The 21,733-nt window shown below is 45.5% G+C and overlaps 1 protein-coding gene across 13 annotated transcripts in view; it reads right to left on the bottom strand.

Annotated features, from left to right (window-relative positions):
• Positions 1 to 1,034: 1,034 nt before the first annotated feature.
• The window catches only part of LOC311272257 (regulating synaptic membrane exocytosis protein 2-like), a 45,756-nt gene continuing 25,057 nt past the window's right edge, over positions 1,035 to 21,733 (bottom strand). For 5 of the 13 annotated variants that reach the window (XM_084378557.1, XM_084378562.1, XM_084378563.1 and 2 more), the window contains 20 exons: positions 19,392 to 19,460; positions 18,941 to 19,076; positions 18,596 to 18,703; positions 18,239 to 18,289; positions 17,095 to 17,154; positions 16,852 to 16,911; positions 15,923 to 16,090; positions 15,077 to 15,186; positions 12,245 to 12,823; positions 12,045 to 12,086; positions 11,840 to 11,878; positions 11,260 to 11,282; positions 11,075 to 11,166; positions 10,442 to 10,591; positions 10,128 to 10,312; positions 9,671 to 9,806; positions 9,336 to 9,448; positions 9,050 to 9,151; positions 2,037 to 2,176; positions 1,035 to 1,687 (listed from right to left, as the gene is read on the bottom strand). In XM_084378557.1, coding sequence (XP_084234683.1) covers positions 1,499 to 1,687; positions 2,037 to 2,176; positions 9,050 to 9,151; positions 9,336 to 9,448; positions 9,671 to 9,806; positions 10,128 to 10,312; positions 10,442 to 10,591; positions 11,075 to 11,166; positions 11,260 to 11,282; positions 11,840 to 11,878; positions 12,045 to 12,086; positions 12,245 to 12,823; positions 15,077 to 15,186; positions 15,923 to 16,090; positions 16,852 to 16,911; positions 17,095 to 17,154; positions 18,239 to 18,289; positions 18,596 to 18,703; positions 18,941 to 19,076; positions 19,392 to 19,460 — 2,552 coding nt within the window. In that variant the 3' untranslated portion in view covers positions 1,035 to 1,498. Of the gene's footprint in view, positions 1,688 to 2,036; positions 2,177 to 5,503; positions 5,621 to 9,049; positions 9,152 to 9,335; positions 9,449 to 9,670; positions 9,807 to 10,127; positions 10,313 to 10,441; positions 10,592 to 11,074; positions 11,167 to 11,259; positions 11,283 to 11,839; positions 11,879 to 12,044; positions 12,087 to 12,244; positions 12,824 to 14,525; positions 14,556 to 15,076; positions 15,187 to 15,922; positions 16,091 to 16,851; positions 16,912 to 17,094; positions 17,155 to 18,238; positions 18,290 to 18,595; positions 18,704 to 18,940; positions 19,077 to 19,391; positions 19,461 to 21,733 lie in introns of those variants that run through there. The other 8 variants (XR_014624545.1, XM_084378567.1, XM_084378565.1 and 5 more) reach the window with 8 other exon arrangements.

Genomic DNA, 21,733 nt, shown 5'->3' with positions numbered 1-21,733 from the left:
GAGGACACCGGGAGAAACACATAGATCTTAACATCATGGCGTGTACCGCCATGCCTCTTTTGGATCTACAGCGCCAATGTACCGCTACGCCCACATGCGGAATAATGCACAGGCTTCCCTAGGCTGCAGCCTAGGGGCCCCACGTGTGGAGGGTCCTTTGAATTAGTCAGATTATTTTTTAGAAATTTAAATACACTTAAATGGAAAAATTCATTGACCTCTATTGGTCCGTGGGGTAATAAACAAACAAAACAGCACTGATTGGGCAGACATGGGTCACCTCATCCAATCAAGCTCATCGATTCGATTTGACCTACCTACATCACCGGCCGTTACCTGTCAACCAAAATTTTGCAGCGGCAAAATGTCTGACAAAACCCAGCGGGCACAGAAGCGAAAAGTGCAGCGGGAGAAAGGAAAAAAGGGACAGAGAACTATTAGCGAAGATTCCCAAATTAACGGGATATTTTAAGGCTGCTGGTTGTCGGGGTCAAGAAGATGCGGAGGTGGAGGACGTTGACCGCGACCACCCGGCTCATCATCTTCTCAAGCTAGTGAGGAGGGTGAGACAGCGGACACATCCACTACAGAGCCAGCGGACACATCAGCTTTGACCTCCAGTGTCCCAGGAGTTAGCCACAATATGCTAGCCTCCGCTAATCCCTCCGTGAGTGCATCACCTGTTGCTGGGGGCCCACATAAAAAATAGCCTAGGGGCCCATGACTACCTTAGTCCTCCTCTGGCCACGCCTCTTTTGGATCCACAGCGCCGGCGTGCTGTATGAACTGACACGCCAGAGCTGCTTGGTTCTGTGTGAACCTTCACTGAGGTGATGATGTGGGTCTTCAGTCATCGGTTTAAATGAGCCAACTGCTAGAACCTTTGTTGAACCATCGGAATCGTGTTACCTGTAGAACCTTCACAGAACCAGAGTTGTATCTGTGATCCCAGCAAAACCTTATCAAGCAGTCCATGTGGTACCTGCAGAACCTTACAGAACCTTACAGAACCAGTCATTTACAACACATTTTTCTGCATTGAGAATGATTTTATTTGTCATGTTCTCATGTTCTTTACAGTTGTTCTTATGTTCTAATGTTCCATGCAAAAACATAAAGTCTCCAGACCGCCATGTTTCTGTGTCGTCATGGAAACCTGGTCTATCATTCTGGACATGCCTCTAACAGTCATGTGACTCCTGAGGAGCTGCTGTGATTGGCTGGTAGCTGCAGGTCACACAGCCTCTCTTCTCTTTTCTTATCCAGCATCCTTTGCCGCGCTGCTCTGTCCTCACTCAGAGAGTCACTTCCTGATTGAGCATCAGGGGGCGGAGCCTCCCTCTTCCTCCCAGTGACATCACTGTTGTGATGTCATCATGCAGCATGCAGCAGCAGAGGAGGATCATGGGGCTTTTTAAGGCTCCGCCCAGTAGTGTGTCCTCTCCTGTACACTCCAGGCTCATTGCTATGGCGATACTGTTGGTCCGGCCCCCTGACGCTAAGACTTGCTGCCCTCTGTCTCCTTATTGGTCAGCGGGGCCAAAGCAGGGTCCACCAATGAGGTGGCAGGAAACAGTTTAAACCAGCCAATCACCATGTTTGACAGGTCTAGATCGTCCAATAGGATCTGAGCAGAGCCCATGAAGGATTTATGATCCATCCGACCGTAGTCGCCCCACACGATGATCTGCAGACAGGCAGGTGAGACAGACAGGTCAGAGAGACACAGGCAAGCAGGTGAGACAGACAGGTCAGAGAGACAGAGAGACGGGCTGCGACTCACAAATATCTGAAGCATTGAATGCTAATGTTAGCGAATGCTAACAATTTGTTTTACATTAAAAAATGTCCCAACAGATTTTCACTGTCCGTCATCTTCTACAGGAAGCGATGAAATGAAAACAGTCTGATTGGTTCTGGATCATCAGAACCCTGAGTGAATCTGGTCTATGACATCATTAAGACAGAAATGAGTTAGTTTCAAACTGATCAGTGAGACGATCAATCAGTGAGACCATTATTCACGTGATGTTTACCTGCAGAACTTTTCCTTCTGGGTTTTCCTCAAACTGCAACTGTTGTTGATAAAGAGGGTCGAGTGTTTTTCTCGCCAGACGAGTTCTTCTCTTCAACACACACTTTCCATTATCCATCAGGTACACCTTCACGTACGGAGCTACATGCACACACACACACACACGCACGCACACACACACACACACACACACACACACAGTGTGAACAGGTGAAAGTAGTTTGTGTCAAACAAAACAGGTGTAGGTGGGTGATCAGCAGAGCCGGCCCGAGGCATAAGTGAACTAAGCGGCTGCTTGGGGCCCCGTGACCACCAGGGGGCCCCCAATCGAGAAAAAAAATTGGATTTTTTTTATTATTATTATTTTTTATTTTTTTTAAATGTATTTTTTACTTGTGTAGCCAGGTGAACAAGAGACCAAGACTGTTTTCAGACTGTTAAGACAGTGTTTTATTATTCTGTAGGGAATTAATACTGTGTTAGCAGTTTCTTTTTGTTTAGGTGACACTGTCATGGGAGAGCATGGGAAATCACGGCGTTCCCGTGCAGAGTTAGTTACACGGAAGTAGCAGTAGCGGGAGTGAAAGTCGGACTTCTGAGGTGTGTATTTTGATGTCGCCTGTGAAAAATATCCCCATAGCTAAAGCACAAGAATAACTGTTTGCGTAAACTGTGTCCATTTTGATGTGTTTGATGAATTTAGAGGGGAGATAGAGCGCACTGAGGTCAAGGTGCGTGACTTGGTGCACGAGCTGCACACAGGAGTGAGAGTGAGTTAAAGACTGTTCACAAAATGTGTTTTAAGCTCATGCAAGAATGTTCAATTGAAAATGTATTTTGTTCATTAGTGTAATTAACAGTATGTTTTCTGTGAACTAAAGAATATGCTGTAATGTGACTATGAGTTATGTGGCTGGGAAAAGTATTTATTTGTTTTTCTGTTTTTTATTTTATTTATTCAGAAAGAGCCACTACTGTTGTCTAGTCTAGAGTGTCTAGTCAAGTCTAGAGTCACTTTTAACTAGAGCAAATGTCTAGGACACAGAGATAAGTGTTTGAAGTTCATAAGCTAACTGAGGTTTACCGTCAGTGTGACGTACAGTGAGGAAAAATTTTGTTTGTTTGATACTGATTACCTCAAATCCTCAAAATTGCAGTGTTAATGCTGTTTCTTTTATAAAATGCAGCCGGGGAATAAAAGACCCACAATAATTATTCTACTGTGTCCGGTCTCCTCATTTATGACCTGGCCACACTTGTTTACAACAAATGCAATCTGCTGTTGTATTTTGTTATTTTTCAATTCAAGCTCAGTAAACCACACTTAGTGCTTCACTTTGAATATGAAAGTTTAAAATACATTTGTGATTTTAGTACCCTCTAAGGTTAAAAGGTGGCTGATTTGGTGTAAATAACAACTATATTAATACAGGGGTCTACCAAGTCCAGGGGGCCAGAGGTCTAGAGGGGCCAGGAGCCCCAAAACATTTGTGGTATGTGAGCAGGGATGGATTACTGAATGAGCCTACCGGGCCCAAGAGGTCAAGGGGCCCTGAAGCCCAAGTTGTTGTGTGAAGTAACTACCGCAATGAGTCAAAAAGCAAAAGGCTATGAATCTGAACGAATTTAGGAATTGTCCCTCTCCAGCTGGCCATCGCAAAAATGCACCAGAATACGGGAAATCACATCTACCAAATTCTGAATTTTCTGGGGGAGGACCCCCAGACCCCCCTTCCCCCATTTGCACACACTTTCGTACAAATAAGGTAGGGGGGGTCCTTATGCATCTGTGCCCAGGAGGACAGTAGTTCATAATCCATCACTGTATAAATACAATTTATAATGTAACATTATAGTGTGACATTTGTGTCAATAATTGTCAAGCACAGGTGACTCCGTGGTGGTGGGACGGGGGGCCCAAATCAAATTCTGCTTAGGGCCCCTAAAAGGCTTGGGCCGGCACTGGTGATAATGTAATGTTGTCGTCCACCTCCTCTGTTCAAAATCGGTCGTTCCAGTTTGACATAGATGGGTTCTTTTACTCCCCTTTCAAACCATCTGTCTTCTCTGGACAAGATGTTCACATTGTTGTCCTCAAAGGAATGATTTGTTCTCTGGACAACATGTTTACATTGTTGTCCATAAAGGAATGATTTGTCTCCTTCATATGTAAGTGGACAGCAGAGTCTTGACCTGAGGAGTTTTTAACACCTCAGGTCAAGACTCCAAGCTTTTGGTGAATATTTTAGTGAAAGGGGGCCATTTTTCATGAAAACCTTGGCCGATTTTTTCAATAGCTTCCAGGTCTTTGGACCGATTGACTCGAAATTTCTCCCAAACGTGGTCCTATACTGGCTGAACGAGACACAGCAGTCCCCAGTGGATTCGGGTGGAATTTGTGTTTTGGGTGAATATTTTAAAGAAAAGCGACGATTTTTTATGAAAACCTCGGCCGATTTTTTCAATAGCTTCCAGGTCTTTGGACCGATTGTCCAGGTGGCCTACGACACCCATCACCAACCTACAATACAGTACTGAGTTCTCTCCCCAGACAGCTAAACAACCATTCACACCTGGGCTCACCTAGCCTTAGCAACCCACATGAAAGCCTGTTGGGTCAACGACCCACAAGTGGCCCTAACAACACTGAAACTCAGTTCTCACACGTGTCCTCAACGGCTCTCTAAGAACACTCCCACACTATGTAAGGACACTCCCATACAATGTAAGGACATTCCCACACAACATAACGACACTCCCATACTATATTAGGACACTCCCATACTCTGTAAGGACACTACCGCACTCTGCAAGGACACTCCCATACTCTGTAAAGACACTACCGCACTCTGTAAGGACACTCCCATACTATGTTAGGACACTCCCATACTCTGTAAGGACACTACCGCACTCTGTAAGGACACTCCCATACAATGTAAGGACATTCCCATACTATATTAGGACACTCCCATACTATATTAGGACACTCCCATACTCTGTAAAGACACTACCGCACTCTGTAAGGACACTCCCATACTATGTTAGGACACTCCCATACTCTGTAAGGGCACTACCGCACTCTGTAAGGACACTCCCACACTATATAAGGACACTCCCACATAATGTAACGACACTCCCGGTGGTTCACCAATTCTCCGCTGTTGTTTGTTCACACAGAACCAAGCAGCTCCAGCATAAAGAAGCACCAGTGTGTAATTCACACAGAAAGCTGGCGCTGCGGATCCAAAAGAGGTGTGACGGTACACGTCATGATGATGATGATGATGGTGTGTGTTTTTTCAACATGTTCCCCCTGGTGTCCTCCTGTCAATCTCAACCTGTACCTGCTGACTGTTTATAATCATAGGTGTTGTTATAATGTGTTGTGATGAGATCCTGACCCACCAAACATCCTGGAAAGAGACAAAGTTACGTTTTTCACTCTAAATTACATAATTACATAATCACCATCAGTAAACAGGAAGCTGTCTGACTCTGTCACTTGCGGGGAGGGAGGCTGTTTTCTGGGGGAAAGTTCACTGAAGTCTCAGTCGGGAGGGCTGACTGTCACCATGACAACAGTAACTACAACAACACAACAGTGAAGGAGACAGAGACATGGTGAGTTAAAGTTTTTTGCCAGGGACAGACACTGTTTTTCGGGCAGAAATGTGACGAAGAGTCAGTAGGACAGACAGGATGACAGACAGGAGGACAGACACTTCTTCACGTATAACTGCAGTATTTTTTTCTCATATAAGTTGCTAAAGAAACGACCAGTTACTAAGTTACTGTTGTTTGGTCCTGTAGTGTTGCTTTGTGGGACATTTCTCTTTATTTTGTTGAGTAAAGGATCTGTTTAGTTATCAGATCGACACATCCTCACTCTGCGCCGCCGGCTTATCCATTCACACAGGTTCGGTTCGCCAATACTGCGCCTCTGATACTACCTCTGACACTACCCAACAAGCTGATCAGGAAGGCCAGTGACGTTGTGGGGGTGGAGCTCGACACTTTGACAGCAGTGTCAGACAGGAGGATGCTGTCGAAGTTGCGGGCGATACTCTCACCCTCTCCACAACGCTCTGGTCAAACAGAGGAGCACCTTCAGTGAGAGACTAATTGCTCCAAAATGCACCACTGAGCGCCACAGGAAGTCATTCCAACCTGTGGCCATTTAACTTTACAACTCCTCCCTCTGATGTTTGTACTCAAATGGCTATATATATTTATATATGTATATATATGTACATCTGCCATACCATATATATATATTTATATTGCACTGTATATTTGTAAATACTTGGAGTGGTCATTGAACAGTTAAGATTGTCTATTATATTTTATTTTATTTTATTTTTTATTTTATTGATCTTATTTTATTGTCTACTTTACTATGTTATCTATATCTTTATCTCTTGTTTCCATTCAGGCTATATTTCTATTTCTACTTTGCACGGAGCATCTGTAACAAAAACAATTTCCCCCCGGGGATTAATAAAGTATTCTGATTCTGATTCTGATACCTCTGATACTACCTCTGATACTACCTCTGATACTACCTCCGATTCTACCTCCGATTCTACCTCTGACACTGCCTCTGACACAACCTCTGATACTACCTCGGATACTACCTCCGACTCTACCTCTGATGCTACCTCTGACTCCACCTCTGACTCTACCTACCTCTGACTCTATCTACCGCTCTACCATCGAGAGCATCTTGACCTACTGCATCATGGTGTGGTTCTCCCACTGCACCGAGGCAGATAGGAAGAGTCTCCAGAGAGTGGTCATGACAGCACAGAGGATCATCGGTTGCCCCCTCCCTTCCTTCAAAGAAATTTACAACTCCCACTGCCTCAGCAGAGCTGAGGCAATCACAAGAGACAGCACCCATCCAGCACATCACCTCTTCGACCTGTTACCCTCTGGCAGGCGCCACAGGTCCATCAAAACAAGGACAAACAGACTCAGAAACAGCTTCTTTCCACAAGCCATCACTGCACTGAACACTAAAGGGCGCTGACATTGACACACACGCACACACACACACTCACACAAGGACAGTGTGCAATATTTGTAAAGACTGTACATACCTGCAACACTGCACACTTTATTTACTTTATTTATATTTTTATTCTTATATTTGCACTACTTGTACTTTTTACTACTACTTGTACTTTTTACTTTATTTTATATTTGCGTGGAATACTCGGATGCTGCTAAAATTTCGTTGTACACTGCAATGACAATAAAAAGGATTCTGATTCTGATTACCTCTGACACTACCTCTGATACTACCTCTGACTCTACCTCTGATACTACCTCTGACACTACCTCTGACACTACCTCTGACTCTACCTCTGACTCTACCTCTGACTCTACCTCTACCTCTGACACTACCTCTGATACTACCTCTGACACTACCTCTGACTCTACCTCTGACTCTACCTCTACCTCTGACTCTACCTGACACTACCTCTGACTCTACCTCTGACTCTACCTCTGACACTACCTCTGACACTACCTCTGACTCTACCTCTGACTCTACCTCTGACTCTACCTCTGACACTACCTCTGATACTACCTCAGACTCTACCTCTGACACTACCTCTGACACTACCTCAGACTCTACCTCTGATACTACCTCAGACTCTACCTCTGACACTACCTCTGACTCTACCTGACACTACCTCTGACACTACCTCTGACACTACCTCTGACTCTACCTGACACTACCTCTGATACTACCTCAGACTCTACCTCTGACACTACCTCTGACACTACCTCAGACTCTACCTCTGATACTACCTCAGACTCTACCTCTGACACTACCTCTGACTCTACCTCTGACTCTACCTGACACTACCTCTGACTCTACCTCTGACACTACCTCAGACTCTACCTTTGATTCTACCTCTGACACTACCTCTGACACTACCTCTGACTCTACCTGACACTACCTCTGACTCTACCTCTGACACTACCTCTGACTCTACCTTTGATTCTACCTCTGACACTACCTCTGACACTACCTCTGACTCTACCTGACACTACCTCTGACTCTACCTCTGACACTACCTCAGACTCTACCTTTGATTCTACCTCTGACACTACCTCTGACACTACCTCTGACTCTACCTGACACTACCTCTGACTCTACCTCTGACACTACCTCAGACTCTACCTCTGACACTACCTCTGACACTACCTCTGACTCTACCTGACACTACCTCTGACTCTACCTCTGACACTACCTCAGACTCTACCTTTGATTCTACCTCTGACACTACCTCTGACACTACCTCTGACTCTACCTGACACTACCTCTGACTCTACCTCTGACTCTACCTCTGACTCTACCTCAGACTCTACCTCTGACACTACCTCTGACACTACCTCTGACTCTACCTCTGACTCTACCTCTGACACTACCTCTGACTCTACCTCTGACACTACCTCTGACTCTACCTGACACTACCTCTGACTCTACCTCTGACTCTACCTCTGACACTACTTCTGACTCTACCTCCGACACTACCTCCGATACTACCTCTGACTCTACCTCTGACTGTACCTGACTCTACCTCTGACACTACCTCTGACTCTACCTGATTCTACCTCTGACTCTACCTCTGACACTACCTCTGACTCTACCTCTGACTCTACCTCTGACTCTACCTCTGATACTACCTCTGACTCTACCTCTGATACTACCTCTGACACTACCTCTGACACTACCTCTGACTCTACCTCTGATACTACCTCTGACTCTACCTCTGACTCTACCTCTGATACTACCTCTGACTCTACCTCTGACTCTACCTCTGACACTACCTCTGACACTACCTCTGATACCTCTGGAGGTGCATCAGAGGTGCAGCGAAATTTCACCCTTCGCCGCATCTGAGACGTTCACACAGAGGACGATGCGGAGAATTGGCGCAGGATCCCTGCACTCAAAGGGCAGCGTGGATGGGGCTAGTGTGTAGCAGTGTGTATCAGTGTTACCTGGAGTGTTCTTGTTGCCTTGTTTTCCCACCAGCCCTCGCGCTCGGATCACCTCCACGTCTAGACGCTCTTTCCTGTACACCATCCCAATCTGGATGTCACCTGACCAACACACAGCCAATCAGAGCAGCTCATGTTATGATGTCACAGGTAACAGTCAGATAGTGTCATCTCAGGTATTCATATATTTATTAGGAAAAGGATAAGTATTATGGGAAAAAAATTAAATATCAATGATTATGTAGAGTAGAACATAAAGTATAAAACAGTTTTGATTTGTCATTACCCATAGGGGGCGTGGCCAGAGTCTGCCGTCCAGCCAGCTGGGCGGGTCCTAATCCCTCCAGGAAACCAGTGAACTGTTTGTCTGATGCCAACTTCACTCCTGGAAATATCAGACTGAAGATCCAAACACATAAATACATTCATCACAGAGAGAACAATTAAATATTCATGAGAGAACATTTAAAAATATTATTTGTAATAATAAATATTGTCTAAAAACACTTAAACATCACTCCTCTTTTTAATGCAATTTTAGCATTAAAAGGAGTGACATATCAGAGAGAGGAGTGACGTATCAGAGAGAGGAGTGAGAATAGAGACAGGAGTCATTCTTACGCTCCAGGTTTGGGATCCTCGGCGTCGGGGTCGCGGCTCAGCTGTCGGGTGAAACGAGATTTAAACTCGACGGCCAAACCGGTTTCTACACTCCTCTGGACAGGAAGTCTCACCACTTTCTTCTTCTTCTCCTCCTCTGGATGGACGGAAGGGGGAGACAGACGAAGAAGAAGGTAAACAGCTGGTAAGTGATCAAGACTGAATATCTGCAGTCATCTAATCCATAATAAGATTATTCAGTTAAAAATAAACATCATCAACCAATCAGAGCTCTGAACAAACTTGAACCGAATTAAGACGTCTGGAGGTCGTCAGAAGCAGAATGATAAAATACAACACCGTGTCATCGGTATATAACTAAATATTAAAGCAGCAGGAGGCTGAACACTGATCCTCCACCTCAGGATTCAAACCATCACTGCTTCTGGATGCTGCCACTGGTTAAAGTGGGACTGACCCTCAGGGTTGAGTTGGGAGGCGCTCTGACTCTTCTTTCCCAGTCCGACCATTCCCATCATCTTCGCTCCAAAGCTTGAGCGTCGTTTTTTGTCGTCATCGTCATCGTCGTTTCTCCCCAACGAACAAATTTCTCCTCCGACACTCGATGACTTCGTGATGGGAGCTCCGGACGCCGACGCTGCCCTGCAGGAGGAGAGAGGAACACCTGTCAATCACCTTGGGAGGGGCGTGGCATTGGTAGTGGGGGGGCGGGGGGGTCATTACTGTTGCTATGATGATAGGTCTGGAGCACCTCATTGGTCTGTCTCTTACTTTGCAGGTTCAGGCTCCGACTCCTCTCCTTCTTCCACTGATTCGCTCTTTTGCAGCACAGCTCCACCCTCAGCTGCCCCCACTACTTCCTGTGTTCCCTCTGACCCTGACCCCACCTCCACTGATTGGCCCTGCAGAGCCTCCACCTGACTGTGCCAGCCAATGAGAGAAGAGAACAGCAGCATGCAGACAGATTGACGAAGAGTAACGAGATCATGAGATCATGAGATCATGCTGACATAAGGAAAAAATGCTAACAAACAGAACAAACATGTGATTGGAAACATGCTAACATGTGAACTTAAACATGCTAAAATTTGAACGTAAACATGTTAACGTGAATGTAAATATGCTAACATTTGAACGTATATATGCTAACATGTGCATGTAAACATGCTAACATGTGAACATAAACATGCTAACATTGGAATGTATACATGCTAACCACTGACTGATGCATTGTGGGATGTATGTTTAACGGGGGCACATGACATCACATGCACCATGAACACTGTGTTGTTTCCTGTGGTGCCCCCCTCAGGACAAACATGTATTAATCGCTGTAGCCTGTAGAGGTCACTTTACTGTGAAACAGGAAATGAATCCTGGTCTGTGATTGGCTGCTTATCTCACCTGATCCTGCTGACAGATCTGATGTCAGTGGACATGGCTGACACATCGCTGACATCACTGTCTGATGACTTGAAGGACAGACTGTCCCTCATCTGCAGACAGGACAGGTGGACAGGTGAGCAGGTCTATGACATCATCAGTGACGTATGCATTGTGTTACGTGTTTTATGTTTCGTTCGGCTCACCTTTGACGGATCCTTCATCACACCTGCAGAGGGAGGAGGAGAGGTTATTATATCACGATGCTGTCATAGTTTTGGTTAGTTTGACAGTGATGTCACTTGTATTTAAATGTCAGACAGACCTGATGTCACTGTAAAAATTTCTGACATTAACACGAGAGCTCTCTGAATTCTGTTTTCAGCCTCAAAATGTGAAAAAGATTTTCAGATTCTGAGACGAAGACGAAGAGAAAATCTGCTGATGAGTAAAAAAATATAGAAGAAATAAAAACAATGTTCAGCTGCCGACACCTCGCCTTCACGTGACGACAGAGGACGGACTGAAGACAGAAGGACATCGACCGACAAACAATTTACAGACACATCAAGAAGAAAGAATGAAAGGATGAATGAATGAATAAAAAAGAGCAGGAAATCCAAACCAAACTAACTGATCCACTTCCTCTAATCATCTCATCGGGTGACTAACAAGTCTCGTCAGGGGACTAACAAGTCTTTACGTTAACAAGTCACATGACTCAACTCTCTACAGGGGGAGGGGCTACCTGTCTGGGATGGGTGTGGCTAACAGGTGGTACCATACCATTGGCTGTTTTCTTCTGCTGGTCCTCCCATGTGACCTCTACATCATGGCAGAGAGAGATGATTGGTCAGACTACCTGTCCAGCTGAGCACTCTGACACAAACCAGTTAAACCAGTCACATCCCAGTAACAGCAACACCATCAACAATCCACCTGTACGAGTGTCACCTGAATGCATCATCACATCCACCTGAGACAGACTGACCTTTTCTAGTCCCTCCAGGTGTCGCGGAGCGTCTGTCTGGTTCTGACACACACAGGTGGGATGTGATGTCATCAGAGTGATGTAATGAAGATGAACACAGGAAAGAATGAATGAACAGTGATGATGGAGAATTGATTACTGGTTCTACTGGTTCTGCACCGATTAAACATCCACACACATCAAACCTGTGATGTACACACCTGGAGTCTGTGGAGGCGGGGCAGGTGAGGGGGCAGGTGAAGGGGTCGGTGTTGGGGCAGGTGTTGGAGCAGGAGGAAGGGCGGGTTCAGGAGGTGGCTGTGATTGGACTACAGAAGCTGGAGGCGGGCCAGCAGCTGGGGGCTGGGCTGGAGCAGGTGCTTTGGCTGGGGGCGGGGCTGAATTTTGTGATGGAGCAGGGGGCGGAGCTTGGGGCACTGTTTGGGAATGCAAAGGTGTGGATTCGAGTGCAGGCGCAGGTGTGGTTGCAGGTGCAGGTATGGGTGCAGGTGCAGGTGCAGGTATGGGTGCAGGTGCAGGTGCTGGTGCAGGTATGGGTGCAGATGCAGGTGCTGGTGCAGGTATCGGTGCAGGTGCAGGTGCAGGTACAGGTGCAGGTGTGATTGCAGGTGCAGGAGGAGGGTGGGGTTGGGTGGTTACAGGAGGAGGCGGGGCTTGGATTTGTATAAGAGGTGGCGGTTGATGATTGATAAGGGGGGGGGCTTGTTTGTGGAAAGGGGGAGGGGGCTGATGGTAAGTGGGCAGAGCAGTTGCGGTTGACACTCCTGCCGTGGGCGTGGCTAAAAGTGATGGACGACAACAATGAAAAAGAAAATTTGAGTGAAAAGAAACAATGAGGTGATGAATGATCACATGATCAATGACTCAACAGGTAACCAATCACAAGGCTACTTTTCTACTTCTACTATTACCTTTTAAAACAACAAGAACACTGATAAAGTCTGAGGTGAGGCCTGACGGTGAGCAGGTACCTGAAGCACCAGAAGGACTCAGGTGTTTCAGGACCCGCCTCCCTGAATCAGTCGGAGAACCACTTCCTGTTTGGTTTGTCCACTGACTGACCAGCTCTGACTGTTCCGTCATTAGAGGGTCGTGGCCAAACACTGAAGCTTCCAGGGGTTTTATGGAGACTGTATGCAGAGTCTGAAGGTGTCAGTCTGCTTCAGACACTGGATTAAAGGACAGTTGTGTCCAACAGTCTCACTCACATCATGTTGTGATTGGTCCTGTATGTGAAAGTGGGCATGGTCTGAACTTCAAGTGTCTCCACATTTAAACTATTCATAAAAAGTCTCAGAGTTGTTGGAGACCGATCAATGCGTCTGAACACTGATGACCAACAGGAAGCTCACCTGACCTTCACTCACAGGTGGAGCAGCACCACCTCCACCTCCTGGCCAGGTCCAATGCTCACCTTCCTATCAACCAATCAAATAAAGCTTAATTGTCACATACACAATCACACACAGTACAACGTACAGTGAAGTATGGTCTCTGAATTCAACACACCCTGAGCACTGGGAGCACTGGGACCACTGGTGCCGTGAGCCTGAGTCCATTTCCACACCCAGACAAAGTCACAAGTATGTGACATCAACAGTGGCGAATATTTGCCTTTATTCACATCTATTTTTTTGTGATCAGAGGGGCAAATAAAACATTTGCATCCGGTGGTGAAATAGAAAAACCACATCCTGGCTCTGCATTGAGTTCAACATTCATGTCCTGTTGCATTCACCTGCATCCCGGTGTGACTGAACATTAAACCTGACAAACACACCGACTCCACAACCTGCCCCAGCTGGGATGGAACCAGGACCTGTCAGTCCTACTGACCCGCTTCATGTGATCTCACAAATATGATCCCGCTTCGCTCGGCACAGATCGCACATTTGGGATGAACAGAGCTCAGCTGCTGGACATAAAGAGTCGGATCAATGCATCCTCTGACTGACCACCTGGGTGCATCCCTCCCAGAACTGATCCAGGAGAAGCCCCTGGTCTCCAAGAAGCTTCACAGCTTCATAAAGGAGGTCTGGCTTTCACCTGAGACCAAATTCTGTTGGATGACCAACAACACAGCTCCAGGGTCCTGGAGGTAACAAACCTGATCCATTTTTGGAGATAACCCCAGTGAGAGCTGGAGTTTCATCCTTTATCTCTGGGACCAGGACCAGGACCAGAGTAAGAGGCAGAAAACAGATGAGTGGCTGGAAGAGACAGACAACTCCTTGACATTTTCAGATTGAGTCTGACGTGTTTGAAACAGACTGAGACCTGAAGAGCATCCTTGGACAGAAACCTGGACCCTCTGGAGGGACTACACCTCCTAGCATGCCCCAGCACCACCCACATGTGATGAGGATGTAGTTTATGTTCCAAAACACAAACTCTTACCTGGTATCAAACAAGTACAGGAAAAAAACTATGAGTACTAGCAGGTTCTCCTTTAAATGTCCTAGTTCTACACACAGTGTGTACCTGTCTGCACACAGTCAGAGGGTTCTCCATCTGAAAGACAGAACCCACTGTTAGACCACCCCCACCTCCATGACTGTTCTTTCAGATATTTGCTCAAACTAGCTCAGATCCTCCTGATGAACATCTGTCTGTCTCTATGTTGATGATTCACCGCTGGACGTCAGTAGAGACCAACAGATGGACTCATGAACCGGATGTCTGCTTACTAACAGTCTGCTCACAAATTTGACATTCTTGTCTGGTTTCTAACAACACAAGACAAAAAACAGAAGTATGCAACATTCTGAACAAGTTGCCTGATAAATCTTAAATGTCTTTTTAAATTTTATTTACTTTGGCTGAATGTGTCCATGTATTCTTGTGATCTCGTGTTCTTGTGTTCCTGTGATCTTGTGTTTATGTGATCTTGTGTTCCTGTGTTCTTGAGTTCCTAAGTTCTTGTGTAAGTGTACAATAAATAAACAGCACAGATGCTTTAACTGTTAGTCCTCCTGATCAGCTTCATGTGAACACAGCAGAAGCGTCACCTGACAGGTAACTGATGCACTCACTTCTGTCCCCAGTTCCTTTAGGCGGGATGACGGGCAGCTGGCGGCCTCGGCGGCCGCAGACTGGCGTTCCTGATGGACTTGTCTGAGTTGATCCACCTCGCGCATTTGTCCTGAAGGAAATAAAAACACAGGAATCAAACTACCAACCTAAGAGGAGGGGAGCAAGGCAGTGATGGCACAGTCAAAGGTCAGACGTCATAGCGGTCTTAGTCGTTGGTGATGGGAGGTTAACTAGGCTATGCTATGCTACATTGGCTAACTTAAAGCTAGTGGATAGTAAATTCTGATACTTATGTACTTTTCTACAAACTGGTGGAAAGATTCATTAGGATCATCTGCAGACATCTTTTTAAAGAAGAAGCAACACAATCGTCCACTGAAACAGTTCAACATCAGAAATAAAACACATCAGTTTAATACACTCTGGGCTTATTTTAGCTCATGTTAGCTAATGTTAGCCAATGTTAGCTAGTGTTAGACACAGATGTTGTATAAATGACATCACTGGGTGTGACGGTTGGTTCACATGTTAGATACGACCTTTGACCTTCAGTCTGTCACCAAATAGAGGCTGTTTAGTTAAATGAAAATGAAAAATCTGTTTCAGACAAAAACTCTTCAGGAGCTCATGCAACACAACAAACAGACAAACAACCCAAAAAATTCATTCAGAAAATCTAACAAACAAAACATGCACAAAAGGAAAATAAAGGTTATTTTCACAGACAGACGGCAGGTAGTTAGTGGTGTGATGTCACTGTGAGCCAATCAGGAAGCAGAGGAGGAGGGGTTAAAAGATAAGGGGTGTGGTCAGAGCTGCTTCCTGACTGGTCGGCTGCGGGTCACCTGGTCGGGGCAGGTGAGGGGGGGGCAGAGCGTCTGGACCTCAGATGGGAGGAGTCAGCTCTATCCGTGGAGTGGGAACGCGTGTAGACAGGTCGGTCGGCCATCGCTCGCTGGTCGGCTGACCGAGAGCGACTGTAGTAATCCCGCCGGTCCATCTGCCGACTGTACCTGCACATCACCATGACAACAAGTCACCTGCAGGAGGGGTTAGTTAGACACCGTGACGACTTTTGGCTTGTCGTACCCGTTGATGGCTTTGAGGTGATTATACGGGAAGTTTAAGGCACTGAAGAACTGAAGTCAAACACCAACAAAGAAGAAAACTGAAGCAAAACCTGAAACATGGGACTTAATTTTCCATGAGTCCTCAGCGACACAGCAAGGGATGCTGGGAGAGAAATGAGGGAAGGTCTGAGGCCGCTCTCAACAGAGTCTGACATCATCAGCTCAGGTGATCTAACACACCTGTACACCGGCTCTTTGACACCATCAAGTCTTTACTGACATTTGGAAGCATCACTACAGAAAAGGTCAATGGAAAAAAACCCTCTAATTTCATTTCACAGGTAACTTTTTATGACTGAGATGGTTTTTGTCTTTTTTGACAAGAGTTAATTGATTCATGTGAGAAAGAAACAAATCAGTTCTGATGTTGAGAATGTCATGTGACTGATCCACGTCTTGTTTGTTTTTTTCCTCTATAACATCCTGTTATGAACTTTTGAGTCGTAATATTTTATCATAGAACCGGTGTACAGGTGAGTTTAATCACCTGAGTCCAGCTGAGGTGGTTCTATATTTAAAGTTGATCTAAGGAATGACCTTGAGGAAGAATAAGGACTAAGGAACTGCTAATCTTTTCTAAATCTACATCTGTTCCGCTGTCTGAAGGTCAAACTATCTGAAGGTCCACCTGTCCATCTATTTACCTGAGGAGTTCCTCATCGTAGGCATCAGGTTCGTAGGGGAAGTCAGGGATGAAGTCCTGACTGAGGAACAGAAACACGTCAGAACATGGTAAATCCTCACTGACCTTTGACCCCAAAACACCTGCACCTGTAAAGGTGAGTCCTCTGACAGATTACCAATGAGCAGGTCGTAAATCTCTTTACTGAGTGCAAACTGACAACATCATCCTCTAATACTATATTACCCATCAGCCTGGGGCTCACCTGTAGTCCTCACAGTTTCCATTCATCATGTTGTTTGTCCACGGAGTCTGGTTAAAATGTCTTCCAGAGAAACACACAGACGGACATGAGAACTTTGATCCTGCATGCACTGTCACCACTGATACTAATACCTCTTTTCCACTGGTCAAAAATCCCACTTAAATCCGCTCAGATCAGCTTTTGTGTGCAATGTGAATGTGTAAACTTTGCATTTACATCCGGGTCAGTTGACTCTGCAGTAGAACCGGGTTTGTATCACCTCGGCTCAGCTCGGCTTTGATCTAAACATAAGACCCAGCTGAACTCGCTGAATTCTGCCGCGTGAAGTGATGACGCTTTATCAAAATCCCGTGATGGCGCGTAAATAAGGAAGGAATTTGTGATTTGCTCTGTGATGACGTTTTATTACTGGACTCTGTGTTGGAGGTGGAGCCCCATTCATTCCTATGAAAGCTGCTCAGTGATGTTCTGAAGACAAAAAAGTTTGACCCGGCTATGAAAATACCTGGATCGCCAACTGAAATATCTTCCAGTTTAGCACCTGGCTAACTTAAAGGGGGATAAAATAATTGAATGGTGTGGCTCTTCTAGACTTTACAAATGTTACTGGACCGAATGGCTCAGATTCTGACAGTAAACGAGGAATCTCGCGGGTGTTGTGATGCTCAAAAGAATGTATCCACCGTTTTACAGACGCGTCTTTCAAAATGAGTCTATTGTTGTTTTCTCTCCTGTTACAACTGTTTCCAGCGCATTTGTGACGAGAAACGCGACGCTTCAGATAAAAATCACAAACTGACCTGCAGGAAGTGGGAATGTGGCAAATAGTCAATGTTTAGTGGTTTGACCCGCGTTTAAAAAAGACCTGTATAGACCTGCTGATGTTGGTGGAAAAATGGCATTAGAGTGCTACTACTACTATTACTATTATTACTATTTCTGTGTGCTGTATTGTAGGCAACTGGACTTGTTTCCAGTTGCCTACAATACAGGAGTTAAGAATTACCATGACCTGGATGACTGAGAACCTTCATCAACATATTACTATTATTACTGCTATAACTACTAACACTACTATTACTACTATTGCTAATACTACTACTACATTTATTACTGCTATTACTACTACTGGGATTATCCCTACCTGTCGTGGGAATCGAGCGAGTTGGAAACAGACATTCTCCTCAGTGATCTCCTGAATACACAAAGACAGTCAGTCAGACCAGGACTACAACCAGGACTGCAACCAGGACTACAATTTGTACTACAACCAGTCCCACAACGAGTACTACAACCAGGACTACAACCAGGATTACATCCAGTACTACATCCAGGACTATAACCAGTACCACAACCAGTGCTGCAGCCAGTACCACATACAGAACTACAACCAGGACTACATCCAGAACTACAACCAGGACTGCATCCAGGACATCAACTAGTAATACAGCCAGGACTATAACTAGGACTACAACCAGGACTTGATGTCCAGGTGAGTTACCTGTCCAGGCTACTGTACTGGCCAGCATCGGAGTATGCTCGGCTCAGTTTGGAGCCTCGCAGCAGCCGCACAGCGTCCTCCCGGTACAATGGGTACAGAGGGTTACCGCTGGCAACCACAAGTCAGAGGTCAGAGGGTCAGGGATGAAAACAGAGTGACAGTGAGTTGTGGAAAATGAAGGTGATGCCTTTCTGGAAACTGATTGGCTGAAAATGCCAGTTGAAAGGTAAAGTTCAGAAGAAAACAGCTTAAATTTTTCAGTCAAACAAACAAAAACAAGTCATTCAGTTATAGATCAGTCAAGGAAACACAAGCTCATGCTTGATATTGTTTATAGCTGGTTACCTCTGAGGAGGTGGTTGGCTTGGCGACCGTGACCTCATCCTGACAAGGTCGGATCGAGAGCAGTGATTGGACAACATCACCTGCTCCGGCACTGAGAGGGTGGAGCTATGGAAGTCCCGCCCATTTTGTCTGTAGTCTGGACTCACAGAGAAGCGGAGAAAAACGTCAGACGACACAGAGTGTGAGAGTGAACTCCGAACGTTTAATCAAGCAGCCACTGTGACTGTAACTGTAACTAATTGTGACTGTAACTGTGACTGTAAATGTAATTGTGACTGTAACTGTAACTAACTGTGACTGTAACTGTGACTGTAACTCTTTACATGTTATCACGTTACTGTGAGGAGGACAATCCACAACATCATTAACAGAAAACTTTGAGACTGTGATTTAAAAGGTTTTCCACTTTGACGTCTTCAACATGTTTAAGTTCAGGTGGATGTGGACTCACCTGAGATCACCCCGATGCCGTCTTCACAATCATAATCTGAAAACTCGCTGTCACTGATCCTCTGAGACCCTGCAGACAACCAGACAGACAGGCAGAGACAGACAGGCAGACGGGGAAAGAGAAACAGGATGTTTAAGCCTGTAAGTGGCTCTGTAATCCTCCACAGGACGCCACTAATCTGACTCACACAAACATACACAGACACATGAACATTAAAGGACGACTTCACACTTTTTCACTTAACTCATACTCCCCTGAAACCGTCCTGAGACCCTTGGAAACACCTGGAAACACCCACTCCAGGCAAATACAGTATAGCGACTGTTTAGGCTAGAAAAATGTACTAAATGACGTCGTTTCGAGTAAACTCTGGATGTCGCCACTTCAGGATACTTGGATTGCAGCGGACGAGCAGTATGGAGGAATATTACAAAGTTTTTGTGTAGTTTTATGGACCTTTTCGTCTCGGGCACCATTGACGCCTGTTATATGGATTTTTGCTGCAGAATGGTACCCCACAGGTCTCCAGCTGCACTTTGAGGAATAAGAAACTACACCGGATTTCTCATCAGCATGAGGGTGAGTCGATAATGACTGAATTTCGTTCTAGAGTGAACTATTCCTTTAAGGTCCTATAAATCCTTCTGGAGGAATCTAGGACCCCCTTACAGACGTTCCTCTGGAACCAATTCATGTAATTTCACCAACCTTTCTGAGATCATCAGGCCCACCCGAACCCTGACAAGGAACTGTAGAAAGATCTGTGAAACTTAGGAACCTCTCATGGACCTTCAGAACTTCTTCTCTTACATCTGGAACATTCTCAAAAACCTGTGGAACCCTCTTAAAAAACCCCCGAGACAAACAGCTGAAAACCCTATAAGGAACGATTTGAGGATTCTTGAGGACTTTTAGACATTTAATTCACTTAGACCAGTCAAACCCCCACAAGGGTTCCTGAAACCCCATCAAGAAGTACTAAGACCTCCGTAGAAACCCTGAAAGGTCCAACAAAACACCTAAAACAGTTCTTGGAAATCCAATCAAGTACCACTGATACCCTCTTAAGGAACCATGGAATCCAAACAACCTTTAAGAGACCCATTTGACGGAACAACACAACTGCCCTTCAAGACCCCTTAAAGGATAACTACCGTTTTTTACAACCTGGACCTTATTTCTAGCAAAATATATGATCATTTACTCACCCAGATAACTTTGGTGTCATTTGAAGTCGTTCGGACGAAATTAGATCCAGCGTAGCGCCGATATATCCATATAATGCGAGTGACCGACACACAGCCTCTATGAGCATTATCTGCCACGAAACTAGTTCATTTCACCAATATTTTGTCATGATACGCTCGTGCTATTCCCCTCTGAGTCCGGGCTCGTCCGTTATCAACATCCGGGGTCAAACTAGCAGTAGCAGCTACAGGTAAACAAGCCGGCTGTCGCGGGTGTGCGCGCAGCTCAGAGACGACATCATCCAGGTCAGAGGTAGTAGGTCAACCTACAGACCCCGGATGTTGACAACAGACGAGCCCGGACTCAGAGGGGAATAGCACGAGCGTATCGTAACAAAATATTGGTCAAATGAACTAGTTTCGCGGCAGATAATGCTCATAGAGGCTGCGCTTCGGTGCCCTGATCACTCGCATTATATGGATATATATTTCGTCCGAACGACTTCAAATGACACCAAAGTTATCTGGGTGAGTAAATGATCATATATTTTGCTAGAAATAAGGTCCAGGTTGTAAAAAACGGTAGTTATCCTTTAATCTATATCAACCATCTGCAGAACCCCCACAAGGATTTTTACGACCCTTCCAGGTACCCCTGGGAACCTGACCTGCAAATCCTGTAAGCTGTTTGAGGATTCATAAGGGGGACTTTTCCACCAACATGGGACGGGTTCAGATCAGGTTTGTGCACCTAGAGAACCTCAAGAACCAGGGCTAATTTGGTAGAAAAGGAGTGATGATGGTGCACTATCAAGAACCTGCAGAACCGCCACAGGGTGTTATAGAATCCCTTCAATAACCTATAGACTCTATCAAGGACCCATGAGAACGTCTCCAGAACCACTTACAGAACTTATAAGAGGAACATTCTAAGAGGAACATTCTAAGAGGAACATTCTAAGAGCACTGTGTAAGCCTCTCAAAGCCTCCTGGAATCCGTGAAGAACCTGGTCAGCGGTTCCATCCAGTCTGCAGTTTGGAACCATCAAAATGCCTCAAACAAACAAAGAACAGCACGAGAGGAACCTGATCAGAGTCCATTTTATGTGTGACATCAAAGTCAAAGTCTCAAAGTGTTGCACAGGTTTCATTCTT

The sequence above is a fragment of the Pagrus pagrus genome (assembly GCF_965226575.1).
Source record: "Pagrus pagrus genome assembly, chromosome: 17".
NCBI lineage: Eukaryota > Metazoa > Chordata > Actinopteri > Spariformes > Sparidae > Pagrus > Pagrus pagrus.
This window is presented reverse-complemented; position numbering and strand designations above follow the sequence as displayed.